The sequence below is a fragment of the Hemiscyllium ocellatum genome, chromosome 23, assembly GCF_020745735.1.
Source record: "Hemiscyllium ocellatum isolate sHemOce1 chromosome 23, sHemOce1.pat.X.cur, whole genome shotgun sequence".
Lineage (NCBI taxonomy): Eukaryota > Metazoa > Chordata > Chondrichthyes > Orectolobiformes > Hemiscylliidae > Hemiscyllium > Hemiscyllium ocellatum.
The window spans coordinates 57,044,706-57,067,580 of record NC_083423.1 but is presented as its reverse complement, the minus strand read 5'-3'; the positions used below and the strand labels follow the sequence as shown (position 1 = coordinate 57,067,580).

Below are 22,875 nucleotides of genomic sequence, written 5' to 3'. Positions count from 1 at the left end.
TCTTTTCATTTACCCATCCAGATGCCTTTTAAATGCTGTAATTATACCATCCTTCATCACTAGTTCTGGCAGCTCATTCCACACATGCACGACCCTTTGTGTGAAAACGTTGCCCCTTAGGTTCCTTTTATATCTTGCCCCTCTCACCCTAAACCTATACCCTCTAGTTCTGGATTTCCCCACTCCAGGGGAAAAAACCTTGTCTATTTATCTTATCCATGCCCCTCCTGATTTTATAAACCTCTATAACGTCACCCCTCTGCCTCTGACACTCCACGGAAAACAGCCACATCCTAGTCAGTCTCTCCGTATGGCTCAAATCCTCCAATCTTGGCAACATCCTTGTGAATCTTTTGTGAGCCCTTTCAAGCTTCACAACATCCTTCTGATAGGAAGGAGACTAGAATTGCACACAATATTCTGAAAGTGGCCTAACTAACGTCCTATACAGCTGCAACCTGACTTCACAACTCCTGTGCTCAATGGTGTAATCAATAAAAAAGCATGCCAAACGCAGTCTTCACTATTCTATCTACCTGCGACTCCACTTTCAAGGAGCTGTGAACCTGCACTCCAAGGTCTCTTTGTTCAGCAACACTCCCGAGGACATTACCATTAATTGTCTAAGTCCTGCTCTGATTTGCTTTTCCAAAATGCAGCACCTTGCATTTATCTAAGTTAAACTTCCTCTATCATTGCTCAGCCCATTGGCCCATCTGATCAAGATCCCATTGTACTCTGAGGTAACCTTCTTTGCTGTCCACTACACCTCAAATTTTGGTGTCATCTGCAAACTTACTAACTATACCTCCTATGTTCACATCCAAATCATTTATATAAATATGATGAAAAGCAGTGGACCCAACCCTGATCCTTGTGGCACACCACTGGTCACAGGGCTCCAGTCTGAAAAGCAACCCTCCACCACCAACCTCTGTCTTCTACCTTTAAGCCAGTTCTGCATCTAAATAGGTAGTTCTCCCTGTATTCCATGAAATCTAACCTTGCTAACCAGTCTCCAGTGAGGAACCTTGTTGATAGCCTTACTGAAGTTCATATGGATCATGTCTGCTGCTTTGTCCTCATCAAGCCTCTTTGTTACTTCAAAAAATTCAATCAAGTTCATTAGACATGATTTCCCCATGCACAAAGCCATGTTGACTTTCCCTAATCAGTCCTTGCCTTTCCAAATATATATAACTCCTGTACCTCAGGATTCCATCAAATAACTTGCCCACCACCAATGTCAGGCTCTCCAGTCTAGTTCCCTGGCTTTTCCTTAGATTAGATTAGACTAGATTAGACTACAGTGTGGAAACAGGCCCTTCGGCCCAACAAGTCCACATTGACCTGCCGAAGCGCAACCCACCCATACCCCTACATTTACCCCTTTCCTAACACTACGGGCAATTTAGCATGGCCAATTCACCTGACCCGCACATTTTTGGACTGTGGGAGGAAACCGGAGCACCCGGAGGAAACCCACGTAGACACGGGGAGAACGTGCAAACTCCACATAGACAGTCACCTGAGTCGGGAACTGAACCCGGGTCTCAGGCACTGTGAGGCAGCAGTGCTAACCACTGTACCACCGTGCCACCTTTCTTAAATAGTGGCACCATGTTAGTCAACCTCCAGTCTTCTAACACCTCATCTGTGACTATTAATGATACAAATATCTCAGCAAGGGGCTCAGCAATCACTTCCCACAAAGTTCTAAGGTACACCTGATCAGGTCCTCGGACTTATCCACTTTTATATGTTTCAAGACACCCAGCACCACCACCTCTGTAATATGGGCATTTTTCAAGATGTCACCGCATATTTCCCCACATTTTATACCTTCCATGACCTCCTCCACAGCAAATATTCTTGCAAGATTCTTATTTAGTATCTCCCCCATCTCCTGCGGCTCCACACATAGGCTGCCTCGCTGATCTTTGAGGGGTACTATTCTCTCCCTAGCCAACCTTTGTCCCTAATGTATTTGTAAAAACCTTTCGGATTCTCCTTAACCCTATTTGCCAAAGTTATCTCATGTCCCCTTTTTGCCCTCCTGATTTCCCTCTTCAGGAGACTCCTACTGCTTTTATACTCTAAGGATTCACTCAATCTCTCCTGTCTCTATGCCTGTTTTTTTTTTAGATTAGACTTACAGTGTGGAAACAGGCCCTTCGACCCAACAAGTCCACACCGACCCGCCGAAGCGCAACCCACCCATATCCCTACATTTACCCCTTACCTAACACTACGGGCAATTTAGCTTGGCCAATTCACCTGACCCGCACATCTTTGGACTGTGGGAGGAAACCGGAGCACCCGGAGGAAACCCACGCAGACATGGGGAGAACGTGCAAACTCCACACAGTCAGTCGCCTGAGTCGGGAATTGAACCCGGGTCTACAGGCGCTGTGAGGCAGCAGTGCTAACCACTGTGCCACCGTGCCGCCCAAAGCAATTTTTGGTTTTCTTAACCAAATTTCAATTTCTCTAGTGTTCCAGCATTCCCTAAACATACCAGCCTTACCTTTCATCCTAACAGGAATATACTGTCTCTGGACTCTCAGCATCTCATTTTTGAAGGCTTCCTATTTTCCAGCTATCCCTTTACCTGTGAAGATCTCAGTCAGCTTTTGGCAGTTTTTCCCTAATACTGTGAAAATTAGCCTTCCTCAATGTAGAACATGAACTTTTAGATCTGGTCTATCCTTTTTCCATCACTATTTTAAAGCTAATAGAATTCTGGTTGTTGGCCCCAAAGTGCTCCCTCAGTAAAACCTCAGTCACCTGCTCTGCCTTGTTTTCTAAGAGTAGGTTAAGCTTTGCACCTTCTCTAATCGGAACATCATTTGAGATTTGGGTCTTGCTGGCTGGACCAGCATTTATTGCCCATCCCTAGTTGCCCCTTGAGAAAGTGGTGGTGAGCTGCCGCCTTGAACCACTGCATTCCATATGCTGAAGGTTGACCTACAATGCCCACCAGTGGTGTTTCACAGGGCTCTGTTCTGGGACCTCTACTCTTTGAGAGTTTTATAAAGGACTTGGATGAGGAATTGGAATTGTGGATTAGTGAGTTTTCCAAGGACACACAGGTTGGTGGAGTTATGGATAATGTGGAGGGTCGTTGTAGGTTGCAACGAGACATTGATAGGATGCAGAGCTGGGCTGTGAAGTTGCAGGTGGAGTTTAACCTGGAAAAGCGTGAAGTGATTCATTTTGGAAGGTCAAATTTGGATGCAGGTTACAGGGTTAAAGGCAGGATTCTTGGTAGTGTTGAGGAACAGAAAGATCTTGGGGTTCATGTCTACAGATTCCTCAAAGTTGCCACCCAAATTTAATAGTGTTTTAAGAAGGTGTATGGTGTGTTGGCTTTCATTATCAGGAGGATTGAGTTTAAGAGCCGTGAGGTTATGCTGCAGATGTATAAAGTCCTGGTTAGACCACTCTTGGAATGTTGTGTTCAGTTCTGATCAGCTCATTCTAGGAAGGATGTGGAAGTTTTAGAGAGGGTGCAGAGGAGATTTACCAGGATGCTGCCTGGACTGCAGGGCATGTCTTATGAAGAAAGGTTGAGGCTAGGTCTTTTCTCATTGGAGCGAAGAAGAATGAGAGATGACTTGATGGAGGTGTACAAGATGATGAGAGGCATAAATGGAGTGGCTAGCCAGAGATTCTTTCCCAGGGTGGAAGTGGCTATCATGAGGGGACATAATTTTAAGGTGTTTGGAGGAAGATAGAGGGGAAATGTCAGTGTAGGTTCTTTACACAGAGTGTGATGGGTGTGTGGAATGCACTACCAGCAGTGGTAATAGAGTCAGATGCACTGTGGACATGTAAGCAATTTTTGAAGAGGCAGGTGGATGAAAGTAAAATGAAGGGTATGTAGGTTAGTTTGATCTTCGAGTGGGATAAAATGTTGGCAGAACATTGAGGGCTGAACGGCCTGTACTGAGCTGTACTGTTCTTTGTTAGGGAGGGAATTCTAGGACTTCAGTTCAGTAACAGTGAAGGAATGATGATCTCTTTCCAAATCAGGATGGTGAGTGGCTTGGAGAGGAATTCGCAGGTGCTGATGTTCCCATGTATCTGCTGTGCTTGTCCTTTAAAATGGAAACAGTTGTGGGTTTGGAAGGTACTGTATGACAATCTTTGGATTCTGCAGTGCATCTTGTAGATGGTACACACTGTTGCTTTTGAGCATCGGTGATGGAGGAAGTTTATGACTGCTTTGTCCTGGATGATGTCAAGCTTCTTGTGGTTGGAGCTGCGCTCATACAGGCAAGTGGGGAGTATTCCATCACCCCTGACTTGAGCCTTGTAGATTATAGGCAGGCTTTGGGGAGACAGGAGGTAAGTTACTTATTGCAGAATTCCTTGCCCTAGACTTGTTCTGTGTTTATGTAGCAAGTTCAGTTGAGTTTCTGGTTAATGGTCCCCGCCAAGGATGTTGATTGTGGGGGATTCAGTGATGGTAACTCTATTGAATGTCAAGGGGTGTTAGATTGTTTCTTAGTTGTGATGTCTCAGACTGCTCCCTCCCCTTCCTAGACCTTTCCATTTCTATCTCGGGCGACCGACTCAACACAGACATCTACTATAAACCGACTGACTCCCACAGCTACCTGGACTACACCTCCTCCCACCCTGCCCCCTGTAAAAACGCCATCCCATATTCCCAATTCCTTCGTCTCTGCCGCATTTGCTCCCAGGAGGACCAGTTCCAATACCATACAGCCCAGATGGCCTCCTCCTTCAAGGACCGCAGATTCCCCCAAGACGTATCGACGATGCCCTCCACCGCATCTCCTCCACTTCCCGCTCCTCTGCCCTTGAGCCCCACCCCTCCAACCGCCACCAAGACAGAACCCCACTGGTTCTCACCTACCACCCCACCAACCTCCGTATACAGCGTATCATCCGCTGTCATTTCCGCCACCTCCAAACGGACCTCACCACCAGGGATATATTTCCCTCCCCTCCCCTCCCCTCCCCTATCAGCGTTCCGCAAAGACCACTCCCTTCGTGACTCCCTCGTCAGGTCCACACCCCCCACCAACCCAACCTCCACTCCCGGCACCTTCCCCTGCAACCGCAGGAAATGTTAAACTTGCGACCACACCTCCTCCCTTACTTCTCTCCAAGGCCCCAAGGGATCCTTCCATATCCGCCACAAATTCACCTGCACCTCCACACACATCATCTGTTGCATCCGCTGCACCCGATGTGGCCACCTCTATATTGGGGAGACGGGCCGCCTCCTTGCAGAATGCTTCAGGGAACACCTCTGGGACGCCCGGACCAACCAACCCAACCACCCCGTGGCTCAACACTTTAACTCTCCCTCCCACTCCACCGAGGACATGCAGGTCCCTGGACTCCTCCATCGGCAGAACATAACAACACAACGGTTGAAGGAAGAGCGCCTCATCTTCCACCTGGGAACCCTCCAACCACAAGGGATGAACTCAGATTTCTCCAGTTTCCTAATTTCCCCTCCCCCCACCTTGTCTCAGTCGGTTCCATCGAACTCAGCACCGCCCTCCTAACCTGCAATCTTCTTCCTGACCTCTCCGCCCCCACCCCACTCCAGCCTATCACCCTCACCTTGACCTCCTTCCACCTATCTCATCTCCATCGTCCCTCCTCCAAGTCCCTCCTCCCTATCTTTTATCTTAACCTGCCTGGCACACTCTCCTCATTCCTGATGGCCCGAAACGTCGAATTTCCTGTTCCTTGGATGCTGACCTGCTGTGCTTTGACCAGCAACACATTTTCAGCTCTTAGTTGTGATGGTCATAACCTGGTATTTGTGTGGTGTGAATGCACTTGTGGTTGAATATATAAAAGATTCTACTCAAACTATTTCTTCTTTTAAATATAGTCTCTTGCTTAGTTACAGTACTACCTCTCAAACCTTGATATCAGTTTTGAAAAGTGTTGCACTGGAAAGGCACAGCAGGTCAGGCAGCATCCAAACAGCCGGAGAGTCGACATTTCGGGCATAACCCCTTCAATAACATTCCTGATGAAGGGCTTATGCCTGAAACGTTGACTCTCCTACTCCTCAGATGCCGCCTGACCTGCTGTGCTATTCCAGCGCCACACTCTTCAACTCTGACTCTCCAGCAACTGCAGTCCTTACTTTCTCTCAGTTGCTTAATTTCAATATGCCTGGGAGAAGTCAGTCTTCACACTTCTGAAACCAGTCCATCTGCAATTTAAAGATTTTTATTTCAGATTTCTCTTTGTTCATAGGAACACAACATGAGTAGGCCATTCATCCCGTAGAGCAGAACTTATCATTTAATATGATCATGGCTGACAGAAATGTTCACTGTCTTTTATCCACCTCATCTCCATAGTCCTTTACCCCGCTGATAATCAAAAATTAATCAATCTCTAAATGTACCCGAATGCCAAGCTTCCATAGTTCTCTGGGGTAGAGAAATACAAAGATTTGCCATTCTCCGAGTAAAGCAAATTCTCCTCATTTTGGTCTTAAATAATATCTATCATATTTTCAAATTGTACCTCCTGGTCCTAGATTCTCCCAACTGTGGAAAAGCCTTACTTCCATCTATCCCTTTATGTTGTTTCTATGTTTCAATGGGAGCACTTCTTATTATTCAAACCTCTAGAGAATACAGGCCCAGTTTACTGAACCTCTTCCCTAAGAACACTAGAACTAGAGCAGGGGAAGGCAATTCAGCCCCTTGAGCCTGCTACACCATTTCATACGATCATGGCTGATCTCATCTTGTCCTCAGCTCCACTTCTCTGCCTGCTCCTTATAACATTTTAATCTGTTGCTAATTAAAATGTCTCCCTTCTCCTTAAATTTACTGTATTCTGGTGTTCACCACACTCTAGAGTACTGAATTCTGCAGGTTTATTATCATTTGAGAGAAATAATTCCACCACATCTCCGTTTTAGATTGCCCCCACAAAGGGAGATATCCACTTTACACCAACTTTGATTGGACTGATGCTGAAGGGACTGACAACGTCTGCTGCCCTTTACTGTTTCCTAGTTCCTTCCCAAGCACAATCCATACAATGTTCTTTCAAACTGAGATCCTCCCTGACTAACATACTATCTTATTATCAGAGCTCTTCCACATTTTTTTTTTGCCTGTCCTTAAATGTTGAATAATCTTGGTTATTCAGTTCCCACACCAGGTCACTGTGCAGCCACATTTCTGTAGTAACAATAGCATCTTAATGTCATGTTTTGGTATCATTCCACATTTTATAGTGTACTCAATATTGGGCTTTGTTTTTTTTTTGTTTTACCCTCCCTTGCGTCTTCTCTACCTCCTGTTAACAGCTGAATCCCTTTCAGTTTTCACCTCCCGCCACAGCAAACAGCTTCAAATGCACCTTTCAGCTAAACTAAATCTTATGATGTGGTGATTGCTGTTCCCTTACTGACACTTGATGCAGTTGACTCCCCTCATTCTTGAGAACCAGACTCAGCAATGTCTCCTTTTATCCAAAACCAATTGATCTAGAAAAGTTTTCTAAACACACTTCAGAAATGCTTCTCCTCTCTGCCCTTTATGCCATTGCTACTCCAGTCTTTACTGAAATAAGTTTCTTTATTGAAGTTTCCATTTGGAATTGTCGCTGGGTCAAACTCCCTTCCTGACAACATTGTGAGTCTACCTACAGCACATGGACTATAGCAGCTAAAGGAGGCATCTCAATACCACCATCCTTAGGGGCAGGTTCAGAATGGGCAACACATGCTGATTTTGTCAACGCCATTTACAGAGTGAACTGCTTAGGACTGCTTACAGAGAGAACCTTAGGAAATGATAAAATTACTTTTTTGTGGCTAAATGATGGAATTATAATCTGTCAGTACTGAACTACTGGATTGTGCTTAGTTTTGATGCACTAGATCTCATTACTTTGGATTAAATCAAGTTCCTTAAGCATTTGATCCATCAGTGTTGGGTAACACTCTATGCTGGCGTGTTCACTGATATTGGTGTAGGATCCTTGATATTGGATGACTAAGATACTGTAGATTATTCTGTGATGAGTTATAGCTATTTATGAAACTGTGTTCCAGAATAAAGGGGAGATATTAATATAGTGATATGTCACTGGAACAATCATCTGTGGGCCGAGACTATTGCTCTTCAGTATGTGGGTTCAAACTCCACCAGAGAAGTTGGTGCAATTTGAATTCAATGAATTAAATAATCAGGGATGTAAAGCTAGTCTTAATGATGGTGACCCTGAAACTACTATCAATTGCTATAAAAACACATCTGGTTCCATAAAGTCTTCAGGGAAGGAAATCTGCCATCCTTACCTGGTCTGGACCAATGTGTGACTCCAAACCCTCTTAATTGCCTAACCCACAGTGCGGGTCGTTATTCTGGTGTGTGTTGGGACACTAACTGCCTACAGTGTGGGTATATTGTTGGCTGGCTCCTATTCCCATTGAGGTTGGGACGCAGACAGAACACCTATTGTTGCACAATTCCTGCTGGAATCACTTGTTCACGAGGGCTGATGAGCCACCGATATCATGGCCAGTTATGGATCTTGTGCTGTACTGCAGACATGAGAGTTTCAAGATAGTCAGAGAGCTGAATGTGAGTGGTGCTTAAGAGGCAGGATTGTGACGGTGTGATAACATGGGATCCATTTTGGGGGCTGGGCAGACTAAGGGAATTTGATGAAATTGCAGTTGTTTAAAATCATGAAATTTTTTTTTGCTCAAGTAAATGAGGAGATTCTTATCTTCAGTGGTCAAGGGAGCAAACTGCAGATGATTGAGAACTCGGGAGAACATGGGGGGAAAACATTTTATACTTATTGATTGGTTAGAATTTGGAAAATACTATATAACAGGATGGTGAATTGCAGATTCAATTCAAGTCCTAAACAGGCTGTGTGTGGAGTGAAACCCTTTTGCTCTGGTCATATTGAAAATTGATCTTATTCGTTCTTTACCCTCTGCACAGTCCAAAATATTTGAGGACATTAAATGCCAAGAATGAGTAATAGAGATTTGGAATCATCTGTGGCACTGACAATCTAAAAATACTGACGTTGAAGGCTGTCTTTGAAGAGTTGTTTGGAATAACTGTATCCATTTGACAAAGATGAGCAGATATTTTCAACCTAATGTGTTTTGCCTCCTGTAGCCTCCTGTCTCTCCTACGTCCCAGAGAAGGGGACAGTTGGTGCCAGTGGGGACCTTGCTCCCCTTGCCCATCTTGCTCTGGGACTGATTGGTGAAGGCAAAATGTGGTCACCTAAAAGTGGCTGGGCAGATGCTAAATACGTGAGTTCTCTCTTTATTGAACTTAAGGTTGTTAAAATATTTGATAGTTTAATGGCATGAGGATCTGATGTGTATATTAGGACCTACAGCAGCAATACCGGAATTACTATTATAAAGAAGGGCCACTGGACCGGAACTGTTAACTCTGATATCTCTCCACAGTTGCTGCCAGACCTGCTGAGATTTTCCAACAATTTCTGTTTTTGTTCTGCAATGACTGAGCCTGACAGAAGGTGAAAGTCCTGTTTCATGTAATTCTGCAAGGTTTGAAGCTATATCCTTGTGTGAATAGCTATGATACAGGATATCTGTATGTCAAACAGCATGCACAGCAGATCATACACAAGGCTAAGTGATCCAACAACTAACGGATTAGATCTAAGATCTGCAGTCCTGCCACATCCAATCGTGAATAGTGATGAACAATTCAACAACTCAGTGGAGGAGGAGCCTCCACAAATATCCCTATCCTCAATAATGGGCAAGGTCCAGCACATTGGTGCAGAAGATAAAGCTGAAGCATTTGCGTCAGCCAGAAGTACTGAGCAGATGATCCATCTTGGCCTTCTCCGATGGTCGCCAGCATTGCAGTTATGTAAGAGTTATAAAGCACAGAAACAGACTGTTCAGTCCAACTCAACCATGCCAACCAGGTATCCCAAATTGAACTAGTCCCATTTTCCTGCCTTTTGGCCCACATCTCTTTAAATCTTTCCTATTTATGTACCCATCCAGATGCCTTTTAAATATTGTAACTGTAGCTGCCTTGACCACTTCCTTTCGTAGTTTGTGCACATACCACCCTCAGCATGAACAAGTTGCCCCTTAGGTCCCTTTTAAATCTTTCCCCTCTCACCATAAACCTGTGCCCTTTTGTTTTGGGCTCCCCTACCCAAGAAAAAGACCTTGGCTTTGACCCTGTCCATGCCCCTCATGATTTTACAAACTTCTGTAAGGTCACCCTGTAGCCCTCGACGCTCCAGGGAAAAAATCCCAGCCAATCTAGTCTCTCCTTATAACTCAAACCCTCCAGACTTGGCAACATCCTTGTAAATCTTTTCTGTACACTTTCTAGTTTACCAGTTTTAAACCAATTTGATTCACTCCACGTGATATCAAGAAATGGTGGGAGGCACTGGATCAAGCAAAGTGGGAGACCTGCATTTATATAGTGTTCTTTACAACCAACACACAGAAAGTGTTTTGCAGCCAATTCATTCCTTTCGACCTGGAGTCACTTCTGATGCAGGAAAAGCAGCAGTGAATTTGTCAGCTTCCCAAGCACCAGCACAATACTGAGGTTGAATTTGGAACAAATATTGGCCTGGCTAGGGCACTGAGGATAATTCCCCTGCTCTTTGAATCATTGCCATGGGATCATTTACAGCCATCAACCAGATACATAAGTGTTGCCTTCATGTCTGATCTGCAATACAGCAGCACCAGCAATGTCATACTCCCGGTCTCTTGCCCTGGTTGGCAGCATTGACTTTTGCATTAAAAAATGCAGCAAAATGAAGACAGGTGCTGTAGCAATAACTGCACCCCTCACCAGACTATTCCAGTACAGTTACAACACAGTGATACTCATAGCGAAAGACAAATGGGCCACTATCTCCTGTCCACAAAAAGTAAGACTCTTTTACACTGACCAGTTACCACCGTCAATCACCTATTCTCAATCTCATTTAGAATATACCAAACTGTACACAGGAACAGGCCCTACAGCCCACCATGTTTGTACGGACCATGATGCCATTCTAAACTTCTCTTGTCTACCTGTAAATTGTCTGTATCCCCTGTATTTCCTGCCTGTTAATCTGCCTAAATGCCTCTTAAAGGTTACTGTAATATCTTCTTCTACCTCCCCTGGCAGCACTTTCCAGGCACCAGCCACCCTCTGTATAATAAAGACTTGCCTCACACATCTCCTTTAAACATTCCCCTCTCGCCTTAAACCTCTGCCCCCTACCATTTAACATTTCCACAGTAGGAAAAAGTCTCTGACTATCCACCCTATCCATGCCCATCACAATTCTATATATTTCTGTCAGGTCATCCCTCCGCCTCGATGCTCTTACAAAAACAATCCAAGTCTGTCCAAACTTACCTTATAGCTAACACACTCCATCCAGGCAACATCCTGATAAACGTTTTGCACCTTCTCCAGAGCCTCCACATCTTTCCTATAGTGCACACAATATTCCAAATGTGGCTTAACTAAAGTGTTGTACATGCAACATGACTTGTCAACATTTATAATCTGTGCCCTGACTGATGAAGGCAAGCATGCCATATGTTTTCTTCACCTCCTTATCCGTTCGTATTCCCAGGGGTCTTGTCATTTCCTGTATTCTTCACTCTTGCATTTGACCTCCTAAATGCATCACCTCACACAAACTCCATTTGCCATTTCTCTGCCCAGCTTTCCAACTGATCTATATTCTGCTTTATCCTCTGATATCCTTCCTCACTATCCACAAATCCATCAATTTTTGTGTCATATGCAACCTTATTAATCAGATCACCTTTACTCATCTAAATCATCTGTATAGTTGGTTCTGATTATAATGCGATAATTCTGTTCTTGCATGATCCCAAGTTATAAGAAAAATGTGCAATAGCAGAACCATCCCAACAATGGGGCCAGAATCATGTTATAGCCAATACATAGAACATAGAACAGTACAGTACAGGCCCTTCCACCTTTGATGTTATGTTGGTCTTCTATCCTACTTTAAGATTAGGCTAACCTACATATCCTTCATTGTACTAACTTCCATGTGGTTATCCAAGAGTCGCTTGCATGTCCCTAATGTATCTGACTGTACTACCATGGCTGGCAGTGCATTCCACGCACCCACCATTCTCAGTAAAGAACCTACCTCTGATATCTGCCCTAAACCTTCCTCCAATTACCTTGATTTGGAGATGCGGTGCAGGACTGGGGTGGGCAAAGTTTAAAAATCACACAACACCAGGTTATAGTCCAACAGGTTTATTTGGAAGCACTAGCTTTTGGAGCACTGCTCCTTCATCAGGCAGTTGTCAGGTAGTACAACCACCTGATGAAGGAGCAGCGCTCCGAAAGCTAGAGCTTCCAGATAAACCTGTTGGACCATAACCTGGTGTTGTGATTTTTTAACTCCAACTACCATAAACGTATGACCCCCCCCACCCCCCGTGATAGACGTTTCTGCCATGCATAAAAGTCTCTGGCTATCCGCTCTATCTAAGCTACTCAACATCTTGTACACCTCTATCAAGTCGCCTCTCCTCCTTCTTCACTCCAGTGAGAAAAGTCCTACCTCCCTCAACCTTCCTTCATATATCATGCCCTTCAGTCCATGCAGCATCCTGGTGAATCTCCTCTGCACCCTCTCTAAAGCTTCTACATCTTTCCTATAATGAGGTGACCAGAACTGAACACAATATTCCAAGTGTGGTCTAACCAGGACACTCTAGAGCTGCAGCATAACCTCATGGCTCGTAAACTGAATCCCCCTGCTAATGAAAGCTAACACACCATACACCCACTATCAAATTTGGTGGTAACTTTGAGGGATCTATGGACGTGAACCCCAATATTCTTCTGTTCTTCCGCACTGCCAAGAATCCTGTCTTTAACCCTGTAATTTTGCATTCACTTTTGACCTTCCAAAGTGATTCAATTCATGCTTTTTCAGGTTGAACTCCATCTGCCACTTCTCAGCCCAGCACTGCATCCTATCAATGTCCCATTGCAATATACAACAGCCCTCCACGCTATCCACAACTCCACCAACCTTTGTGTCATTGGCAAACTTTCTAGCCCACCCTTCCACCACCTCATCCAAGTCATTTATAAAAATCATAAATTGCAGAGATCCCAAAGCCGATCCCTGTGGAACACCACTGGTCACCGAGCACCAGGCTGAATACTTTCCATTTACCACCACCCTCTGACTTCTGTGGACCAACCAATTCTGTATCCAGACAGACAGATTTCCCTGTACTCCATGCCTCCTCACTTTCTGTATGAGCCTACCATGGGGAACCTTATCAAACGCCTTGCTAAACTTCATGTACACCACATCCACCGCTATACTTTCATCAACGTGTTTTGATACATCCTCATAGAATTCAATAAGATTTGTGAGGCACGACCTGCCCCTCTCAGCTGACCATCTCTAATCAAACTGTGGTTTTCCAAGTAATCATAGATCCTGCCTCTCCGAATCCTCTCCAATACTTGGACACCACAGATGTAAGACTGACTTGTCTGTAATTCCCAAGATTATCCATATTCCCTAATACAGATAAGGAAACTTTTGTGTTTTACATATAATGGTCTAAATTCTTCAATCATGTTAGAGCCAATTCGTGTTGAAGAAATGTGCAGTATAGCAGAACCGACTCTATATGTTTATTACAAACAACAGAGATCCCAGCATTGATCCTTGTGGAACACCACTGGTCACAGATTTCCAGTCGCAAAACACCCCTCCATATCTAGCCTCAGTCTTCTATGACCGAAGGTAAAAACAATGACTGCAGATGCTGGAAACCAGATTCTGGATCAGTGGTGCTGAAAGAGCACAGCAGTTCAGGCAACATCCAACGAGCAGTGAAATCGACGTTTCGGGCAAAAGCCCTTCATCAGGAATAAAGGCACAGAGACACGCATCAGTCTCTCTGCCTTTATTCCTGATGAAGGGCTTTTGCCCGAAACGTCGATTTTGCTTCTATGACCGAGACAATTTTGTTTCCAACTTGGCAATTCATCGTGGATTCCTTGTGACCAATCTTTTGGACCAGCCTACCATGAGGGACCTTGTCAAATGCTTTAGTAAATTCTACGCAGACAGCATCCACTGCCCCACTCTCATCAGTCGTTTTCATTACTTCCTCAAAAACCTCAATCAAATTTGTGAGACAATGTTTCCTCACATAAAGCCATACTGACAGTGCCTAATAAATTCATTCTTCTCCAAATAGGAGTAAATCCTGTCTTTAAGAATCTTCTCCAATAATTTCCCTACCACTGACGTCAGGCTTACCAACCTATAATTCCCTGGACTATCCCTATTGCTCTTCTTAAACAAAGGAACAATACTGACTATTCTGGGATCTCACCTATGGCTAAAGAGCGTACAAAGATCTCTGGCAAGGCCCCAGAAATCTCCCTTACCTCCTTTAATACTCTAGGATAGATCCCATTGGGCCCTGGGGACTTATCTACCTTCATGTTTTTCAAGGCACTTCTCAAGGGCAACTAGGAATGGGATACAAATGTTGGAAATGCCAGGAATGCTCATGAACAAATAAGGAAAACTTTCACCTGGCCCCCTAATGTAGAGCTGAAAATGTGTTGCTGGAAAAGCGCAGCAGGTCAGGCAGCATCCAAGGAGCAGGAGAATCGACGTTTTGGGCATGAGCCCTTTTTCAGGAATCCTGAAGAAGGGCTCATGCCCGAAACGTCGATTCTCCTGCTCCTTGGATGCTGCCTGACCTGCGCTTTTCCAGCAACACATTTTCAGCTCTGATCTCCAGCATCTGCAGTCCTCACTTTTTCCCTAGGGTAGAAGAAAGTGAGGACTGCAGATGCTGGAGATCAGAGTGAAAATATGTTGCTGGAAAAGCGCAGCAGATCAGGCAGCATCCAAGGAGCAGGAGAGTCAACGTTTTGGACATGAGCCTGAAGAAGGGCTCATGCCCGCAACGTTGACTCTCCTGCTCCTTGCATGCTGCTTGACCTGCTGCTCTTCCCTACTGTAGACTGTTTCGACGTCAGCACTTCACATCAGTTTAGGTTTGGTGACTTCACTGTACCAGCATTCTGTAGCTTGAATCTCTCCCAATCTGCTCCATTACTGAGTGCCTACCTGGCAAACCAATATCTTTCATTCCAAACCCATTGTCTCTACATTAGCAAAAAAAATTCCTGAACTCTTTATGTACGATATCTCTGTTATTCTTACTCACTGCCACTGCTACTGATGAAGTGTGCTGTGCTTGTCACTTCATTTTGATTGGTTTCTCGTGGCCATTAAAGTGGTGGTGGGAGAGAATGTATCAGGCAGACCTGGTGACATTTTAACTGCCCAAACCTCACCACCACTACCACCACTACCACCACCTCCCCAAACAGGAGGTCAAAGTTAAAATCACTGTTCAGATACCTGCAAATGATAGCCAAAAATAATCCTGATCCAGGACATTTCTGACAGTTCCAGGCTAATTGAATTGACAGTCAAGCTGGCCTCGATCCTCTTAAACAAAATTCTAATTTTTGAGTTCAGATTTGATCTCTTAGGTTGGGCCCTTTTGTAACTGAGCTGGCCTGAAGAAAATGAAACCATTCTCTATCTCTGCAATGCCTTTAGTTTGTGTGCCTCAAACTGACTTATAATAAATCCTATGTTGGGAAGGTATTCAGCCTGGCTTCTCTGCAGATTGGTGTATGGTGTAGATTTAAGGCATTAAAGTGCTGACTTGACAGCAGTATTGTGCGAAACATTCCTCAAGTGTGTACTCTTTAGAACGTCCTATTCAAGGTCTCGCTTGGAAATATCTGCCACAATAATGGAATCTCTCTTCTCTTTAGGTTTTACAAGCACATGGGCTGAAACCTGTTTCACTGAAACCAAAAGAGGTAATTCTGGAGTTTGTATTTCTGACTGCTGCCTTTCTCTAGAACTGGCACTAATCTCTTGAGCATTTCTGGTGGACAAAAAGTCTTCCCACCCTCCCTCCTTAAATTTCTGCCTTTATCTCCATCCCTTTTCCTACCTATGCCATTGGTGTCTATGTGGACCATGACTTGGGGCTGTTCCCTCTTCCCCTTAAGGATCCCAAAAACACGATTTGAGACATCGTGGACCCTGGCACCTATGAAGTAGCGCGCCAACCACGAATCTCTCTCGTTCCCACAGAATTTCTTATTTGTCCCTCTAATTTTGGAGTCCGTAGTGATTAATGCTCTACCCCTCTCACCGCTTCCCTTCTGAGCAACAGAGCCAGAGACTGTATCCCCATGGCTTACCCCTAGTAAGTCATGCCCACAACAGGATCCAAAATGATATACTTGTTATTGAAGGGAACAGCTACAGTGGATCCCTGCACTGTCTGCCTGTTCCCTTTCTGACCCTTGACTGTAACCCACCTACCTTTCTCCTGTATCTGAGATTGGATGACCTCCCTGTAACTCCTCTTAATTATTCCCTCAGCCTCCCAAATGATCTGGACTTCCTCCAGCTTCAGCTCCCTAAAGCGAGTTTAGAGCTAGGACAAACAGAGTTGTTAGCTATGGTTGTCACCTGTGCCATGTGCTAGCAAGGTGAGGAATAGGGAGAGTGAGGAGTTGACAACGTGGCGACAGGGATGGTGCAGGAGGGAGGGATTCAAATACCTGGATAATTGGGGCACATTCTGGGGTAGGTGGGACCTCTACAAATGGGATGGTCTACACTGAACCTGAGGGGTACCAATAACTTGTGGGGGAAATTTGCTAATGCTCTTTGGAAGGGTTTAAACTAATTCAGCAGGGGGCTGGGAACCTGAATTGTAGCTCCAGTGTACTGCAGGTTGAGAGTAGTGAGGACATAAATAAGGTTTTAAAGTCGCAAGATTGAATGCAGGCAAGAAGGTGATTTGACATGTGCCTGCTTCAATGCCAGAAGCAGCCAGAATAAGGTGGGAGAACATGCAACAATGGGTTGGTGCCTGGGACTTTGATGTTGTGACCATTTTGGAGACATGGATAGAGCAAGGACTGGAATGGTTGTTGCAAGTTTAAATGTTTCGGTAAGAACAAGGAAGGGGGTAAAAGAAGGGGAAGTATGGCATTGTTAGTCAGGACTGTATTAAGGTGGCAGAAAGGTCATTTGATGAGGACTTGTCTACTGAGGTAGTATGGACTTAGATTAGAAACAGGAAAGAAGAGGTCACCCTGTTGGGAGTTTTCTATAGGCCTCTGAAAAGCTGCAGAGATGTTGAGAGAAGGATTGCAAAGATGATTCTGGAGAGGAGCCAGTGTGACAGGATAGTTGTTATTGGGATCTTTAACTTTCCAAATATTGATGGGAAACGCTACAGTTTGAGTACTTTTAGATGGATCAGTTTTTGTCTGATACGTGCAGGAGGGTTTTCCGACACAGTATGTAGATAGGCCAAGAAGCAAAGCCACATTGGATTTGGCATTAGGTAATGAACCAGGCAGGTCTTAGCTTTGGAGGTAGGTGAGCACTTTGGTGATAGTGACCACAATTTGGTTAAGTTTTCTTCAGTGAAGGAAAGGGATAGGTATATACTGCAGGGCAAGAGTTATAGCTGGGAGAAAGGCAATTATGATGCGGTTAGGCAAGATTTAGGATGCATAGGATGGGGAAGGAAACTGCAGGGATGGACACAATTGAAATATGGAGTTTGTTCAAGGAACAGTTACTGCGTGTCCTTGATAAGTATGTACCTGTCAGACAGGGAGGAAGTGGTCGAGCAAGGGAACCATGGTTTATGTAAAGATGAGCTGCGAAGGCTCGGGGCAGTTCAGAGTTAAAAGTTAGCCAGGAAGGACCTAAAGAGAGAGCTAAGAAGAGCCAGGAGGGGACATGAGAAATCTTTAGCAGGTAGGATCAAGGAAAGCCCTAAAACTTTCTATTGGTATGTCAGGAACAAAAAAATGACTGGGGTAAGATTAAGTCCAGTCAAGGATAGTAGTGGGAGGTTGTGTGTGGAGTCGGAAAAGGTAGAAGAAGAGCTAAATGAATATTTTTCGTCAGTATTCACAGGAAAAAGACAAAGTTGTTGAGGAGAATAATGAGATACAAGCCATTAGACTAGAATGAAATTGATGTTCACAAGGAAGAGGTATTAGCAATTCTGGAAAGTGTGAAAATAGATAAGTCCCCTGGGCCAGATGGAATTTATCCTTGGATTCTTTGGAATGCTAGGGAGGACATTGTCGAGCCTTTGGCTTTGATATTTATGTTGTCACTGTCTACAGGAATAGTGCCAGAAGACTGGAGGATAGCAAATGTTGTCCTTTTATTCAAGAAGGGGAGTAGACATAACTCTGGTAATTATAGACCAGTGAGCATGCCTTCTGTTGTGGATAGTGTTGGAAAGGATTATAAGAAATAGGATTTATAATCATCTAGAAAGGAATACGTTGATTAGGGATAGTCAACACGATTTTGTGAAGGGTAGGTCGTGCCTCACAAACCTTAGAGTTCTTTGAGATGGTGACCAAATGGTTGGATGAGGATAATGCAGTTGATGTTGTGTATATGGATTTCAGGAAAGCATTTGATAAGGGTTCCCCATGGTAAGCAATTTGCACAAAATACGGAGGCATGGGGTTGTCGGTGATTTAACAGTTTGGATCATAAATTGGCTAGTTGTAAGAAGACAGAAGTGGTTGTTGATGGGAAATGTTCATCCTGGAGTACTGCAAGGATCTGTTTTAGAGTCACTGCTGTTTGTCATTTTTATAAATGACCTGGATGAGTGCATCGAAGGATGGGTTAGTAAATTTGCAGATGACACTAAGGTCGGTACAGTTGTGGATAGTGCCAAAGGATGTTGTAGGTTACAGAGGGATATAGATAAGCTGCAGAGCTGGGCTGAGAGGTGGCAAATGGAGTTTAATGTGGAAAAGTTTGAGGTGATACACTTTGGAAGGAGTAACAGGAATAGAGAGTACTGGGCTAAAGTTATGATTCTTGATGGTGCGGATGAGCAGAGAGATCTCTGTGTCCATTAACATAGATCCCTGATAGTTCCCATCCAGGTTGATAGGTTTATTAAGAGGGTGTACGGTGTGTTAGCTTTTATTGGTAGAGGGACTGAGTTTCGGAGCCATGAGGTTATGTTGCAGCTGTACAAAACTCTGATGCAGCCACACTTGGAGAATTGCATACAGTTCTGGTTGCTGCATTATAGGAAGGATGTGGAAGCATTGGAAAGGTTGCCTGTGATGGAGGGTAGGTCTTATGAGGAAAGGCTGAGGGACTTGAGGCTGCTTTCGTTAGTGAGAAGAAGGTTGAAAGGTGATTTGAGAGACATACAAGATGATCAGAGGAGTAGGTAGGGTGGGCAGTGAGAGCCTTTTTCCTCAGATGGTGATGGCTCGCCTGAGGGGACATAACTCTAAATTGAGGGATGATAGATATAGATATAGATGTAAAAGTAAGGTTCTTTACTCAGAATAGTAAGGGCATGGAACGGCCTGCCTGCAACAGTTGTAGACTCACCAACTTTAAGGGCATTTAAATGGTCGTTGGATAAACATAAGGATTATAATGAAAAAGGGTAGGATAGATGGACTTACATTGGTTTAAAGGTTAGCACAATATTGAGGGCCAAAGGGCCTGTACTGTGCTGTAATGTTCTATGTTCTCTGTCTTATCTGATCAATCAGTGTTTGCTTCATGGAGGAATCTGCATTTAGATGCAAAGCATTTCATACTATCAAGGCATTCCCAAAATGTTTTACAGCCAGTGAAGTACTTTTGAAATGTCATCACCAATGTATTATGGGTAACTCAGCAATCTCCCAGTATCACTAATGTGTGAATAATATTGATTTGAGGAGTAGGTGTTTAGTGAGAATTTTACATTCACGTAAGAGGGCAGGTGGAGTCTTGATTTAACACCTCCAACGCTGCTACACTCTTTCAATAATGCACTGGGAGTGATGCTCAGCCTGGAATTTGTCCTCTGCTCACTGGGGGAGAGCTTGACCCTACAATTCTGAGGTAAGAGCTTTGCCAAGTGCCACAAAATGTTTTCAACACTATAAGAGGTTTCAAGAGAGCAAACAAAGAAAAACAAACCATATTCCCACTGCTGGGTTAGTCAGTAACCAGAGATCAATTCAGATGGGGTAGGAGTGGAAATATTTTCACTCCTAGTTGACATGGTTTGGGATGCTTCATTTGACAGTGGAATGAAACAGATTCCAAACTTTGCTCAAGGATGAGGAGACTATAGACAAAATGTTGGAGGATTTAAATAAGTACTGCTTTCCTCTTAGAAGCTTGGAGTAGAAGTAGGCCATTCAGCCCTTCAAGCATGCTCTACCTATCAATATGTTCATGGCTGATCATCTAACTCAGTCTCTAATCCTGCTTTCTCCCCATGTCCTTTGATCCCCTTAGTCCTGAGAACTATATCTAATTCTTCCTTGAAAACATTGTGTTTTGGCCTCAACACTTTCTATGGTAGTGAATTCTAAAGGCTCACCATCCTTTTTAGGAGAAAAGGCAGCACGGTGGCTCAGTGGTTAGCACTGCTGCCTCACAGCGTCAGGGAACCGGGTTCAATTCCTGCCTTGGGCAACTGTCTGTGTGGAGTTTGCACATTCTCCCTGTGTTTGTGTGGGTTTCCTCCGGATGCTCCTGTTTCCTCCCACAATCCAAAACATGTGCAGATTAGGTGAATTGGCCATGCTAAATTGCCCGTAGTCAGGGTAGATATAGGGTAGGGGAATGGATCTGGGTGCGTTACTCTTAGGAAGATCGGTGTGGACTTGTTTGGCTAAAAGACCTGTTTCCATACTATAGGCAATCTTTAATTTAAAAAAAATAAATTTCTCCTCATCTTAGTCCTAAATGGATTACCCTGATCCTAAGACTGTGACCCCTGGTTCTGGACACCCCAATCTGCAGGATCATCCTTCCTGTGTTCACCCCTGTCTTTACCACAGGCTGGTAAATCCACTCTCTTCTAACTCAAAAGGTGCTCCCAACTCCGCCACAGTTAGCATTACACGTTTATTTGGAAGCACTAGCTTTCGGAGCGCTGCTCCTTCATCAGGTGGTTGTAGAGAATAAGATTGTAAGGCACAGAATTTATTGCAAAAGTTTACAGTGCGATGTAACTGAAATTATATGTTGAAAAAGACCTGGATTGTTTGTTAAGTCACTCATCTTTTAGAATGACCATGTTGGTTTCAGTTCTTTCATATGTAAATTGCAAGACCTTTTGTAAAAGTTACATTCTCAAGTGAGGTATCATGTTGGCCCAGATAATGTATTGAAGGTGTGAGTTTCTCTGTGTGAGGCTGTCTGTGCCACAATGGTCAGACTAATTCTAATCTTAAAAAAAGGATTTACAGCATCTTACGTGGATTCATGGCAGTTTTTGAGCAAAGTAAAATGTAATTCTGCAAATACAAATTCACCCACAAACAAGGAGTGAGTGTCAGGACTGTTCCCTGTTCACTATGTTTTGAACGTTCGGAGCCGATCAGCAGCAGTGACATTTGCAGCACTCCCACTGCCCTGCACCTAATGATACTGACAGAGGGAAAGCACTTTGCGGTTGGGGAAGGAGTATGAGGATTGATATTTCCCTCTGATTCCACCAAACCCTGTCTGCAACAACATTGAATCTGGACGCTCTCTCTCTCACTGATCGGTCACTGAACCGTGCACAGAGCTAGTTTTTTGGCATTGCTATTGAAAAGCTGTAGGGAGTTAGTTGAATATTGGCAGCTATGGCACTCTTCCCATCCCACACCCACCGTGACATTGATTTTCTCACTGTCTCACTCTAACCCACTCTTGCAAGCTCACTCACGCTCTGTGAGTGCCAGGCTGCAAATGGTTGGATTTGCAATGAGGGCGTTAATGGATCAGCTCTTCTCCTTTTTCTTGCATTTCCACCTATGAGGTTTTGTCAGAACGTTTCATTGTTGATCTCTCACAAGGACAGGATATCCCAGGCAAATACATTCTCAAGTGTCGCTTGTTGCTGAAGCTCAGATTAAGCTGGGTTGACCTATGTGTTGTGCAAATATTGCCTGCAGTTGAAGGCTGTTTCTGTAAACCATTGACCTGTTCGGTATATGAGTGACAAAGAAACCAAAAAACTGAAGGTGGGGCTTGCTCACTGTACTTGCAAAAGCACTTTTCAAACCTTAGGAGCAATGTTTTACTAATTCAAAGAATTATGAACTTATTGGTACTTGGCCTGACTAACATCTGGCGGCTAGTGCCTACTCCGGGAGAGCTGTCTCACAAACTAGTTAAGCAACAGTCTGACAATCATACTCTAAGTCATACCTTATAGACAATGTCCCAGACACCACTTTCACCATTCATGGATATGTCCTGTTCCACTGGTGGATAGACCCAGTAGAGGTAGCAGCACAGTGCTGTACCATCAGGAAGGAGTTGCCCTGGGAGTCTTCAACATTGACACTCCAGACTCCATGAAGTCTCATATCTTCAAGATAAACATGGGTATGGAAACTTCCTGATTACTGTGTGCTATCTCCCTCAGCTATTGAATCCGTATTCTTCCATATTGATTTGATTTATTGTCATGTGCATTTAAGTACAGTATAAAGCCCTATTTGTAAGCACTACAGGCAGATCATAGTAATCAAGGATGTACAAATCATAAGGTGAAAAAAACGTGGACAGAGTAAGGCATACAGGTTACAACACAAAAGATGCATGTGAGACAAAATCAACATTAACAAGACCAGCATTATTTCAAATTAGAGAGTACATGCTTCTGTACCTTCTGCCTGATGCAAGAGGTTGTAGGAGAGCATTACTGGGGTGGGATGGGTCTTTTGATGT

At 44.1% G+C, this 22,875-nt stretch overlaps 1 protein-coding gene across 6 annotated transcripts in view; it reads left to right on the top strand.

The window, feature by feature from the left end:
* LOC132826955 (histidine ammonia-lyase) overlaps window positions 1-22,875 on the top strand; it is a 66,321-nt gene that overhangs the window by 11,544 nt on the left and 31,902 nt on the right. For all 6 annotated transcript variants that reach the window (XM_060843280.1, XM_060843279.1, XM_060843278.1 and 3 more), the window contains 2 exons: window positions 9,165-9,304; window positions 15,891-15,938. In XM_060843280.1, the coding sequence (XP_060699263.1) occupies window positions 9,165-9,304; window positions 15,891-15,938 (188 nt within the window). The remainder of the gene's footprint in view (window positions 1-9,164; window positions 9,305-15,890; window positions 15,939-22,875) is intronic.